General features: G+C 30.8%; 1 protein-coding gene across 3 annotated transcripts in view; it reads right to left on the bottom strand.

Annotated features, from left to right (window-relative positions):
- LOC145325049 (kin of IRRE-like protein 1) overlaps positions 1–4777 on the bottom strand; it is a 134883-nt gene extending 130106 nt beyond the window's left edge. For all 3 annotated transcript variants that reach the window (XM_080167851.1, XM_080167852.1, XM_080167853.1), the window contains exon 1: positions 4499–4777. In XM_080167851.1, coding sequence (XP_080023977.1) covers positions 4499–4544 — 46 coding nt within the window. In that variant the 5' untranslated portion in view covers positions 4545–4777. The remainder of the gene's footprint in view (positions 1–4498) is intronic.
- Positions 4778–14898: the final 10121 nt, after the last annotated feature.

Below are 14898 nucleotides of genomic sequence, written 5' to 3'. Positions count from 1 at the left end.
AAAGGGTAATAAAAACCGAAAGGAAGGTGCTTGAACGCTCTAAAAACGCTCTTTAGTAATACAAATATTTATTCATTGATTGTAGAATTCTTTTTCTGCCAACTTGGAATCTTGGAAAAAGCCATAGGAATATGAATTTTATTAAGCAACAATGACAGTTATGTCCATAATTAGGACAATATTAAAAATAACATGCAAATAATACTTTTGTAAAAATAAAAAAAATTATTGACCAAGCTAATTTTCTCAAATTCTTATTTCATTTAAAATTCTTCGTTATTCTTAAATATATGTGCTTTATTCAATATACAATGCGAAAAACACTGTGGGATAAAAATAGGCAAAAAATCTAAATTCACTAGTACAAAATAGAATGTGTTTTTATTTTTTTTATGTAATATAGAGTAATGTTCTTTTGTTGAAATTTTGATAATCACTGAACCAATTGAGTTATTGGTTTTGGGGAATCTTTTCATGGTTTCTTGCATGCTTTAAAGCTATTTTTTGCTCCCTCTTATCCTCCAAATATAGAGTCTACGATAGATAAGACAATTGAGATAGATTTTAGCTTATTTGTCCATTATTCAACCCATAGTATATGAGTGAGAGGACAGATATAGTGCAGATTCGCCAACGAGTCTGCAAAATATGATTTCCAAATTTTGTATCAAAATTATTGTACCTTGAAAAATAAATACAGCTGCAGATAACAATTATATTCTATTAACATTATTTGTTTTTTGTTTAATCTACACCCCTTTTCTTCACTCAAATAACTATAAACAGCAAAAGACAGTACTTTTCCAATTTAGATTTGGGGAGGATTAGAATCAAATCCACAAAAAATAACGTGTATTTTCTCGTCATTTAAATTTTTTTAACCTACAGTTTTCCAATTCTAGCTAACAGTACATTATATTATTTGCTGTATAGATATTGTAAATTGGTCTATTTGTCTGTCAAAATTGTGTTCATTGTTAGCGACAATGTCTACCAATGTCTACAAGAATGGAACAGATATGAAACATGGATTATTTTGTCACATGTTGTAAAATTATATTTTGTGGTATAACACCTGCCATATTTGAGCTGTAGCCATTGTTGTTTGTTATGCACCATATTGAGTTGAAAAGTGATAACTCGTCTTAGGGGATATGACAAAGAAAGAAAGATGAATGAATGTAAACCAGGGATTAAGGGGACATTGGGCTCTTCATTACTCAAGTCCCCATAATCTATTATATATAATCTATAACAACTATGGGGACTATTATTGAATTTGATTGGTTTGTTCATAAAGTTATGTGTCCACACGTTTCAACCACTGATTGTAATATAATTCTACAGAAGTGGTAGTTTTGTGTAGCATACTTGGGTATATAAATCAATTTATTTAGACCCCTAATCGAAATTTCCATCTATGTGGATTAGAAAAGTATCAAATTGGTCAACCAATTTTCTAACCCTAATTAAAAATCCTCGAAATAAAATAAGGCGAGGGTTGTCATAGCAAGCAGACAAGTAAATTGCAAGGAGTAAAGTGGTACAAGGATGACAATTTCATGAATAGCGAAAGCAAACATTTCATCTAGAAAATTATATTCTACTCCCACCTTTTCTTCAACTAAAGTAACCGTATCTTTTAAATTTTTACATATAAAAAGTATATTTTTTTCTTTTAATTTATTATTTTTTTGTGGGTCCTTCCGACGACAGCCATTTTACTCTATTTTGTCAAAAGCAGGAAGCAAATTTATTAAATCAAAGTCGGGCCATAAAGACCTTGAGTTATATCAGCATAACAGCACACAAAAAAGGCTAGCCATAGCTCTAATAAATCTGTAATGATACGCTATTGTGCATTTTTAGAAATCACTTTCGTTGATTTTTCATTCCATACCTGTCACTTATAATTGAGTTTAAATCATTTTTTATGGTTTTTACTCATTTTATATTAATTTATGATATTTTTAATTTCTTTAAAATAAATTCTATTGTGTTTAAACATTACATTTTCAATATACTTGGCCCTATCCAAAAGTTAAGTTGAAAGAAATTAGCAAAAATTGTTAGGGGGGAGATTTAAAGCAGGTTTAGGCAGCCGCAATTAAGCCGTTTGTAAGCGGCAGTGAAATCAACGTTGAATAGGATAATCCTTCTGTTTTAATAAATTTATAAAAGTCCCAAAACTAAAAGTGGCAGACGCACGGCTGCCGAGCCCTGATTTGAAGTTTATGAGATGAATAATTTATAAAAAGAACAATTTCTGTATGAAATTAATCTTAATTAAATTCCTTTAATAAATTTTTGAATTTAATCTTGTAACTTAATGTTTCGTGTAATTTTTATGTCGACTTTCTTTTTCTTATTCAATTTTCATATTCAGCATCAATGAAAATGACCGAACTAAATAATTTTGCATACTATTATACAAGAAGAAATTACCAATAGTATTCTTAGAAAAGGCAATATTTTCTATTAAAACATCCCAAGAATTATGATATTTTTTTGCAAGCTTAATCATTAAAGATTTTGTTTAAAAAAACAATCAGTTGGACATAGCATTTGTAAATTGATTATAAGTAGAAATGGATTTATATGACTAATGATTATAAACAAAATAGTCATGTATATTTAAAGTTTACTGTTAAGTTTTTTTTATATAATTTTATGCTATTTCGGTTATAATGAACACAAAATAAAATAATAATCTTTTATTTCAATGTATTATTTTTTATGAAAATTAATCATTGCAAAAGGCTCTGCAAAACAGTATATTTACAAAACACCATATTTTTGTGCAAGTAAGAATATTTGCATTTGACCAACTATTTGTTATATTAACAAGAAGAAGAATATTTATGAAAGCGACGTTTTAAACTTAATAATACAATGGACACAAACTAACAAAGATATACAAAATATAAAAATATCAAGAAGGTTTGTCCGATAAGATTTAGTTAACCACTGAAGCAATAGAGATCTCTATTTTACACCAAATACGCTCCCAGAATAGTTTTAGGCCATTTTAATTCCAAATTAAAGTCTTAGGGTGGTTTTAGGCAATTTTTATTTTTAAAAAAAAATTCTCTTTCCCAATGTCACGTTATTTAATTAAGAGAAACCCTAGAAAACAATTTAAATAAAGATAAACGACGGACGGATGGACAGAACATAATATCAGAAAATATTTGCCCATAAAAAAATAGAAATAAATGCAACCAGTTTTAGGAATAAGGGATATATCACACAAAGAAAAACTGATTTACTTCATAAAGTATTGTGAATTTTATTTTAATGTAGCCTGCTGAAAATAGCCAACAATAAATGAAATTCTTTGGTTTTTTGTCCATTCCTTTTAAATTTGAAATATGGACGAAGAATGTCTTCAACTATGGATATATTATTATTTGGATCCTACACTAGATTTTAACGTTTTCTAAAAAAGTGAAACTTTGAGTGGTCTAAAATAGCAATTCCTCACTTGCACCCATGCCCTCACACCCTCCACTTGATGAACAAACTGGCCATTAAACGAGTTCCATGTTAGCAAGCTAAATTGACGACAATTTTCCCCCTGTCATAATATCCACGTATATTCTATTCTACATCCATTACTATGAATTACCCGTCCTATATCTCTGAAAAAAAGTTGTTGTATGCAAATATGAAATAATCCTGCAATTTCTCGTGGACAAACAATCAAAATAATATATCAACAACAAAACTCTAATTATATTGAAAGTGCACAAATTTTGAAATTAATCACTGTTTTTTTTCAATTTTTGGCAAAAAGTATAATTTTTGTTTTTGTAATAAAGAGAATTAGCTTCCCATAGTTTTTTATTTACTAGCTAGCCAAAGTTGACTATAAAAACATTTTTTTTTCTCCTCGATCAATGAAATTTTTTAAAAACATTATCGGCTGATTTAGAATTAAAAAACACATACGTTGGTTCAAAAACTTTGGGGACGTTAATTTGCTTATTTAATATTGATTAGGTTTTACAAACCCGCAGTGTCTAAACTTTCACACCAATAAATTTGGTGATTTTGTCTGTAGAAGTTTTGAGTTTACTTAGGAAGGGTAGGGTTACATTGGAGTGTAAAGGGCCCCCATAGTTTATAAACACGATCCCTCATTTATTGGCTTAAAAACTTTGGGGACGTTGAATAATTCTTGATTGGGTTGTACAAACCTTCAGTTCGTTAACTTTTATCAATTTTCTTAATGTACAGAAGGGGTTATTTTTGTTGTTTGAGGTGTATACATCGATTTATCTTACGTTTTCTTTTCCCTTAAGATCCCGGAATTGCACATGTTTTTAAAATTAATTCAATTTAAATTTATTATATTTATATCTATAAATCTAGAAATTGACTTTTAATTCATTAATCATTAAAAAAATATAACATTTCATAAAAACTGGATAATAATAGGTATTTTATATAATTTTACATTTTACACAAAATTAAAGGCATAAAAAGCACTAATTACCTTGTACAAAAAGCAGAGAGCTAATCACTAGATTTGAAAACATCATTTTTGTGATAATTGTCTTATTTTTTAATGTGTCTTTTTCTAAACTAATTTAGTTTCTTAATTTTCACAAATACTTCACTGTTTTAAGGATCACTTTTAATACTAATTTTAACTTTTATTTTATAGCCATTTTTAGTAATAATAGACAAAAAATGTTTTATAAAACACTGATATATTCTTTTAAAATGTTATTTTCTATTTCAGTATGCTATCTTCGAGCTAAACGGCTTAAATTGAACTAATAGTATATAAGGGAAAATTTATCAATCACCCTAATTCACCCCTTCCCTAATCTGGCCCTTTCTACCATTCAAAAACCATGCAAACGGAGATAATACCGGGAGGGGGGGGGGCACGGGTGCGTTCGTAATCTACCCTTTCCCCTCAATTCACCGGGAAAATGCGCGACAATTGCCGGGCAAAAATACCGGAGTACAATTCACCTCTGTCGCATAGTAGAATATACCTTTCGGGGATTTTACTACAAAGGCGCTCGGACAAGGAGAGAAACCCGTACGGGCCGCGCCATTTTTACTACCAGGGGCAAAGAGGGGTGGATTGGGCGTGCCGTGCCACCGGGAATCTTCCTTCGTGAATATATATATATCTCCCATCTCCTCCCCCTTTTTCAAACAAAAGATGTTAAGAATGCTTGTGATGTATAGATAAATTCCTAGGTCAAGTGGCCCTTTTACATTTTTGACAAATTTGCCATTTCAAGTGTTTTAATTCAAGGGTAATTATAATAGCAGATCAGATTAACATATATATGTACATTTATTAATGGACAAAGAATAATATTTTATTGGGGGAAAAATTGTCATCAATTATTTGCCAACATGGACATCATTTATTGGTCAGTTAAATAGTAGAAATTGAGGTGATGGGTAAAGAGGGTGGATGGAGACTGGATTGTTAATTTTGCCAGCTACAAGTTTCACTTTATTAGAGTACATACTAATCTGGTGTAAGATCCAAATAATAGTAAATCCGTTCATATATTTTTTTAATGGAAGGCTTTTCTAAAGTGCAGGGGTTTTCATTATTAATTTTCTTTTGGTTATTGTGCTAATTCACAAAGTAGTAAGGTTTTATTGTCTGAAGATAAATATTCCACAAAATGCTAGTCTAATCTTTGTAAGATAAGATGAGCTAAGGTGGTTTAGTCTCTTTTCCTGACTTACTCCGTACTCCCCTAGAGGCTAGGGGTGGAGCATCTAGCATCTAAGATGAAGTTGCAAAAGATCATAGCAACCACCGATTGAACTGATTGTGTTTTTTTATTCAGAGATGCTTTTTGGATTCAAAATAGATTTAGTTTTCAAAAGAAGAGAGCATTTAAAGTTCCTAAAGGCATGGGAAAAGACTCGTGTATTTTATAAACTTTAAGCCAAGGATTCATTTAAAATGTGTAGTGACTTGGTTCCGTAAGCTGACTTATGAATCTATTTAATTTAACTACATATAGAGTTTGGAATGCGTTTATTTTAAACTATCGAATAATTAGGCATCTGCTGGTAAATCAAAATCAATGTTTAAAAGTCCAGTTAACATCTTAAAATTATTCCGCCTTTTCTTAAAGAGAATCATGAATTTAATTTTACGAATTCAAACGTAAAATTTTTTAGTTTATGTTACTAAAACTAAAATAAACTAGAAGGTTTCGTGATTATTAAACAAAAAAGTATTTTAAAAATTACATTTATATGTTGTTTATTCTTTGTTACCTTCACTAATGCTTATTTTCTCATTTATTTACTACTTGTGGTTGCGCCTCTAGCATGGGCTCTGTCATCAAATTAGTAAGTAAGAGGGGGCAGGCATGCACTTGGAATGAAAACCATCCTAAAGCTGAAATCTAAAAATTAAATAACCTGAAAACCTTCCTTGGGCATAAGTTATCATAATAAAATGTTAAAATTTCCTTTTATTATTGCTTATGTTTCTTCTTTCAAGTGTACTATGAAACAGGAAGGATGGGGACACTTGACATTTTATTACACTAGTCCCCAAAGTTTTATCATAATGTTTTTTTTTATTTGTTGACCTAACAACTTTGTGGACTTGAAATTTGATTGGTTGGTTCATTAAGTTGAGTCTAACACTAATCCACAGTAGTGGTCACTTGTGAATCATCATTGGAGAAACACATCAGTTGTTATCGGCCATTGTCTTAGACCTTTAGAACTCTGAATATAAAACTTTTACCATGTAAATCAATGAGTGTTCTGTTACTTCTTATATCCCTAAATAGTAAACATAGAGCCTTAGTATTGATTTCTATGCTTAATCTTATCCAAAGAACAAATATTGGATCATTTCTTTGTATAATACAGTGACTAAAGTCATTTTATTTCTAAGAATAACAGCATAAGTTCTGTTAAGAATAGGTTGACACTGTGTTGTTATATTACTAAGACTCAAGGACCATAGGACCAGAATTTCCGTCTTATGATAAGTATATGTATGTCTTATTCTTATAACCATAACATTAACAAAAATATTTACAGAGGGTCTATTGTTATTCTGATTATTAAGGAGAGCCATAAATTCATTAACAGAAAAATTACTTAGTCTTATCAAAACCTGATTTATAATTGGTACCAAAATGTTTGTACGTCCATTTTAAACATGTTGATTTCTTACTTTTTTGACAACATTTTTATATGATATGATTATCCGATAAATCTAATTTTTGGAATACTAATTCCTATGACAACAAAGTACAATATTGTAAGCGAACTTATAGAAGAAATATGTACATTCAAAAACTGCTTATTATGAATTAGTTTGGAAACGAATTGAAAAAACATATGAGTATTTTATATTAACCATATTTTTAAACAAAAGCAAATTACTAATATATATCATATGTACCATATTGTAAAAAAATCAAAAACCTAAAAAATAGAGTGGCTTGGAACATTAGAACCTATTATTTTGTGGCATATACTCAATTTTTTAGCCGTTTCTAAAATCTATTAGTCACAATGGCATGACAACTATACAAAGTAAATATCCTTATGTGATACTTCTGAACTATAAGAACCTAAAACCTATTTTATCAAAGAAAAAGGATTAGGTCTTTAAAATATTATAACCAAAGTATTTATAAAAGCATACTAACAGATAGGGATCTAACGGGATAAGGCAATAGCTGATTAATTGAGGTACATCCTCAATGATCATACACAAATCCACCACTTCTGTTATTACGATTAGTGATTGAAACGTTTGGATACTCAACCTAAGCACAAACCAATCGAAATCCATGGAGGTTCCCAAAGTTGTTAAGCCAACGAATAAGAAAAGTTATTATAAAACTTTGGGGACTAGTGTTATAAAGAGCCCAAAGTCCCCTACCTCAGAAAAGGAAGGAGGACTTCTGAATTATACGCCTAAGATCTATGTAATAGCTTAATGGTTGGTATTAGGCTATTTTGTTATTTCAGCTAAACTACAGGGTGGGGCAAATAAGACCGGACAAATTCTAACTTCTAAACAAATGAACATAAAATCGTCAATTTTAAAGAATTTATTGAATTTTAAAAACTGGCAAGCAAAATAGGTATATGACTATTAGATTATTCAATAAAATCGCCGCCAGCCTTAATCACTGCCTTCACCCGCCCTCTGAACCGCCCGCAGGCCCTGGTCACCATGTTCTTGTCCAAGCTGGCGAATTTCTCCTTGATGGTGGCAATGAGGGAGGTCTTTGTTGTATAGGCACGTCTATTGGTGCATGCTTCAAAGTAGCCCCAGGCCCAAAAGTAAATTGAATTAAGATCGGGCTGCTGGGAGGCTCCAATTCCCTAGGAACATGATTAACTGCAGGATCCAAATTCACCCAACTTTAACGCTACCCTTTGACACAGAGGCTCTTATTTGGACCACAGTTGAGCTGGAGTGACGTTCTATACCTTTTCGTAAATGGCATGAAGATTCAGCTAGGGTTGTCATCGCAATCCATAGTCTAAAATGAGTTTTTAAGTTCTATATGGGTCTCTATTCTCTAACGTCGAGAAACGAGAAATTTTCACGATTTCACACAATCTTTGACATCTCAAAATCTGCCACGTTTCACTTTACCGGAGTACTACAGCCAAGCCACTTTAGATAGAGAGCTCTAGTCTTTTCTAGTGTCTTATTTATGTATCTAACAGTATCCCCAGCAAGTTGCATAACTATATCTCATCTACAGGACAGAGATCCGATTTAGTGGGCCCTAGTCGAGAATCCAGATTATTCCACTGGCGCATTTCGAATCTGCCTTGTTGCACATAAGCGCGGCCAGCTTGGAGTACGAGCCCATCTTCGTCCAAAGATTTTTTTTGTGCTAAAAGGTAATTACCTAAGCTTTTTATAGTGGGGTCAAACGTCCTGATTGGTCAAGTAGTTTTGGCGTTATGGCCGTTTAAAGTTTGTCCGGTCTTATTTGCCCCACCCTGTATGTATATCAATATAAACATTTTAAAGTAGGTAAAAAATCTGGATTCCGATTAAATTTTCTATTAATTATACGCACAAATAGCTTTATTATAAGCATACTTTTAATTCATAAAAAAGAAGGTTTAATAATACATGAAAATAGTGCTTAAAGCTGTCATTTCTATAAAAATCCTTTTTACAAATACGATAAGAGTGTTAATGTTCGTTTTTTTTACTGTTTGATAAATGAAAATGAAATCTGATTGTTTTTTAAAATTCATAAATCAAATGCTCAATAAATTTCAAATAATTCAAATATTTTTATCCCACCCCTCAAATTTGTATAAGAACAATTATCTATAAATTTAGAACCCGCATACAAAATATAAATTGTCTGATTTACTTTCAGGAATTAATGGAATTGTAAAAGAATTTGGTTTTTTGGCTGTCTCTCTCAAAGTATCTAGTCGAGAACAGATACACTTCTTCTTATTAAAAAAAATAATTGGGGTGGATGGTTTAATTTGTTTATATATTAATTTCAATTACATTTTAATTAAATGGTTTCAAAAATGGCAGTGTCAATACTTTTCTACTAATAATTTTAATTTAGGGAAGGGTTAATTTTGTTTATCATCAATTGCTATATTCCTGTACTTTGATAAATTTATTTTATCTCTCTTTTACATTGTCTTTGTTCTTTCATACAAATATTCGGGAAGGAATAAGTTCTCTCAAGAATAATTTGTATTGGAATATTAAGTCTTATTATAGGCAGGTAGATATTTCAATGCTTTTTTTAAGAGAAAAAAGATTTTCATTCCATGGAGGCTTTAAAAAATATTGGGCTTTATATAGGTCCCATAATAGTTTAAGACTATGTTTTGCAACCCTCCATTAGTTGCTAGAAGCGCATCCTCCAGTGATTCCTAGTGCGGTCAGCTAAGTCTCGATCGCAAATAAAATATACCCTTTTAAAATATAATTACATAAAAAAGTTGCAGCTAATGCTTTCAAATGACCATAAATAGTTTTTAAGAACATAAATCTCAATAGCCGAGGAAGTAATAATGCAAATCTTACAATTCCATTACACCCCCCGGGCGAGAGAAACATAGATTGGAACTTATTTGACATCCGCACATGGACAAAGTGATTAGTAGATTCGCAAAAAAAGTAACTTTCGCAGATTTCTATTTTGTATTTAGAAGAAAACATATGTAAAATTTGTTTAACTCTAAGTTAATTGAGGAAATTTTAGAAAAGTCTTTTACAGTATGACTTGAAAACCAATAAATATCCGCTGGATTATCACAGGTTCTTAGCCATACTGAAAATTCATGTATAGCAACGTATTACAAACAATTTTCCAAGAATATTAAAACAAATATCTTAAAAATAAAACAGTTTTGTTACTCTTCATGTCATTCCATTTACATTTTTCTATATTCATGAGTCTTTAAAATTTACAATATGCTATTCTCTTATTTAAATCTTATTTAATCAACATACGTAAAACTTTATATAAACTTTTAGGTTTATTTAAATAGTTTTGCAAAAAGCTGACAATTCTTTAAATAAGAAGTGAACCAAAAGTGATAATAAGCCAAATCCTATAAAAATTTCTAGGTCTCTCTTAAATCACAGTGCGTTTGAAGGTGCTTTGACTTTTGTGTCAGAACCTAAATTGGGACATAGTGCATTTCATTACCCTAGGTAACTTCATTTAACTTTTCAACAAAATCTAAAATGCAGTCGTTTTTAAGAAAATTAGATTTTAAAATTTCAAGTTCAATTTTCATCCACTAGGAGTTACCGCATAATCATATAATCATGACAAGAAAAACAAAGATTATTTATTTAAAATTTTGAACAAATTTGCTTTTATAAAGTTCTTGATTTGAAGTTGATTCATGGCCATTTTTATCAGTTTTAATTTTAAACGGCTGCATTTTAGATTTTGTTGAAAAGTGAAATGAAGTTACCTAACCTAGGGTAATGAAATGCACTATGTCCCAATTTAGGTTCTGACACAAAAGTCAAAGCACCTTCATATGCACTGTGAGATGTTACATATTTAGTCGATCATATCTATGTATGTATGCCTAAGGAAACCCTAGGTTAGAAATTTTATATAATTAAACAAATGACAAAAGATAAGGACAGATATTTAGGTAATGGTCGAGCTACTATAATTGTGTGTGTCTCTGTGTCCAGGTCTGTGCGGGTGTATGGTTGCCTCAGGTTTTTGAAAGATGTGGGGATGGTGAAATTATTACCAGCAATCCAACCAACATACAGAAATCAGACAGAGAAGTTTCTCTACTAAACATTTAATGAATAAATGTGATAATTTGTAAATTATAAAGCTTAAGTAAGGGCGTAGTCTGTTGATTAAACTACACATTCCGAAGGTTTAATAAGTCAGACAGCCAGACATATTATATTTTAAGTAGCTACTCTTCTAAAAATTTCATAAATGAATAAGATAATTTGTTTAATGTATTATATTATTAAGCATAAGTAAGGGCGTAGTCTGTTAATATAACAATTCGGGGTGGGGTGTAACTACTCAGATAGGAACAAGTATTCAGAAAAGACAAAACAAGGATGACAACATTATATTTAACGAAGCTCAAAAATGAAATAGACTTACAGTTTGATATATAAGATATGTTATTATGTAGTGTATCAAAGTTTGCAAGATGTTTATCCAAAGACCAAAAGAAATTCAAGTACATAATAGTGTTACAGACAGACGTACAAATGAGGTTATAAAGTAATTGCCATAAGAATATTCTTTGAAATCAACTTATTCAACTTTTTTTCAAGGACATCCAAGCTTTTGACACCCAGTTCATGCAGCCAACATTTAATTGGTCGCTAGTTTTTCTTCAGATTTCAAATCCTTGTCTCAGAATGGGGTCAAGTGGGAATTGATAAGAAAATTTTTGGAAATAACCAGGGATCTAAAGGGATAACACAATGAACCATAAATTGATATTCACCCCCAAAATAACCCCCTTTTGAAGATTCGAATTGGCGATAAAAACGTATTCACACTCAACTTAATAAACCCAACAATTAATTTCAATAAAAGTAACCAAAGTTGTTAAGGCAACGAATACGAAAACGTTAATAAATAATAATAAAAAATATGTAATTCTGTTTAAAGATCTAAATAATAGTTTTATAATTTTGTTAAAGGATTTATTTTTATGAAAAACTGAGCAATTGTATTTCATACAAAGACGCTTTTATCCCAGATTTAGGGTTAATATACCTAAAGTTGGAAATTCCAAAAACTAATTGATTTTAAAGCATGCATTAATCGTTTCAATAACAAATACAACAATCAAATTAATGAGTTTGGGTCAAGGAACGTGTCGTACTGGTGCGTCAAAACTCCCGAAAAATTATTGGACGGGGGATACACCGTTTTAACACCAAACCGTAGTGTACCCTCTTACAAAAACCTGTGTACGCCACTGTTTAAGTAAATTATACTTATCAAAACTGAAAGACACTGTCACCAAACCTAGGATTTTTTCCAACATTTCAGTATCTATTCTTTTTTAGGTGGGGAGGGGGGGGGGGGGATATTAACCCTAATTTCAATGCATACAAATTGTTGACAGGAAGAGTGACAAAGTTGTTAATAAGCAATTAGTTAAACAGAACAGAGAAAGATTTTAATTTGTTGATGATCCAATCAAAAAATAAATGATCCTATCTCATTTCTGCTGTACTAGCGGCTACGCCCCTATAGATAGGCCTATGAGAAGCGACCCTGTAAAGGAGAACCATATCGGTTCAGCGGTTATCGTGATCCTTCGGTACAAACAAACAAACAGACAGACATTCTGTTACTTTATTATAGATAATATCAACAAAATATATAGTTATTTCTCGTATCGTATTATAAACGGCTTTCCACGGATATAGAATGTACAATTATAAGATTAAAACTAGTTTTTTTTTGCCCCGAGGTGTCGAAGGCAACGGCTAAAAAAACTGGTTTTAATCTTATGATTGTACATTTCTATATTCGTATAAAACTGGATATAATACGATGCTAGACATAGTTTTTTCGTATGGATGAGAACCGGTTTCTATCCATCGGATTCAAATGAATACGAGAAAACATAATAACACAATATAACTATAGTATCAAAAAATAGTTTCCATTAATTCACATCCCTTTCTCTTACTTTTAAGAAGAATGTATAAAATATTTAGTGATACAAAGGCCATACAAGTAATATATAGAGGGGGACTACAAGCTCACAAATTAATAAAAATAACCATTCGTGGACTTATACTTTTTTTGTAACTGAACCTGGATAACTTTTAGATTACACCAGGTTTTATTTTAGTTTGACTAAACCTGGTTAACTCTTCAAGGTCAATAAATGTTTCAATTCTTTCTTATTTAATAATTTATTCCTTTAAGAACAAACTATACATAATTAAATCACATAGTCTTGAAGTATTAATATATACAGTTTAAAAAAATAGCACATAAATTGTTAATAACAAGAGATATTTTAATATAATGTAAAAATTAACTAATTATATTTGGAGACATTTTCTGGAATCATGGATCCTTTCAACTGTAATGTTTCTTCGAAGTTAACAATTTATTTTGTAAGACCTCCTTGAACTAAGTTGTATGTGTCGTCGCTAGTGTGAAAATTCCGGAACAAAGAATTTTATAAATTTCATTCCCCTTTTCGCTGATTCTCAATATTTTTGTCTCTGACCATAAAATTTTGATGTATTAGAATTTAAATGGACTTTAAGACCATGTAAGTCCAATTTTTTATTTTGAGGTGGTTGGAGGGGTTTCAAAGGTTTAAGGGTTGTAATATAATGTATTTTTTTATGAAATTTTGCGGGGGGTAAATACCACTTTACCCCGCCCTTGGTATATAGTTTTTTTTTGCACTTTCAAAACAGCTGCATTTCTTTTATCACTAAAATAATCTCTAATTGCATTTAACATAAAAAAAACTAGCCTATTTCTCTGGTTTATAAAGAAGCTAATCTTAGAATATCATGACATAATTTAAAAGGTAAAAGTTTTGATATTTTATTTCTTACCCTTAAGATAGTTGGACTATAAAGGCTTTTACAACCCGATTAAGATTCAACTAAATTTCCCAAAGTTTTAAGTCAACGAATGAGAGAAAACTTCCTAAAACTTTAGGTACCAATATGATTTACAGTTCAATGTTCATACCCTCCCTAACTTAATCAAAAGAAAAAAAAAGGAAATTAGTGATAAGCATTAATGTATGTACTCTATAACTAATGCATGTATTACTGTGTAACAATCTACTGTTGTTCATATAATTTATCTTTAGTTTTGGGGTTATCAAGTGAAATATAGGAGAACTATGACGGGTAAACACTAAGACATGCACCAATTGCAGATTTGCAGATTTGCTTCGCTACTTGAAACTTGAAAGTGAGTAAAGAAATGTTCACTAAGCATAAATTATCCGCAGAAATGACATCTAAATTGATTGATCTGTATAAGGGGTTTTAAAGTCAATCAGTAACATTAATATTACAGCGCATTAACAAGCTAACAGAAACTGTTATTCAAATATAATACTACTGCAATAGAAACTGGCCTTAACTTGCTCAAATATGCAAATTTGTCAATTCTATGACAAATAACTTAAGCCTTTCTCATAATATGCAGTATTCACCAAAAAAATTGTATTATTTAGGTCCTATATTCAAATCTCTTGTAGCAAGGCTGCTCTGTTTATCTTGCTTTAGTGATTATGCTTTTTTTAAATCGGAGCTTTTCTGTAATTAGGGTCCGACCGGTACACTGTGGGCTAGAATTGAATCAAGACAAAAGTAAGTGCCGAGCCCTGGGACCTATGTATGGTGAAAATAGACATAAAACCATG

This window comes from Acartia tonsa, chromosome 7, assembly GCF_053477335.1.
Source record: "Acartia tonsa isolate MP-2025a chromosome 7, ASM5347733v1, whole genome shotgun sequence".
NCBI lineage: Eukaryota > Metazoa > Arthropoda > Copepoda > Calanoida > Acartiidae > Acartia > Acartia tonsa.
This window is presented reverse-complemented; position numbering and strand designations above follow the sequence as displayed.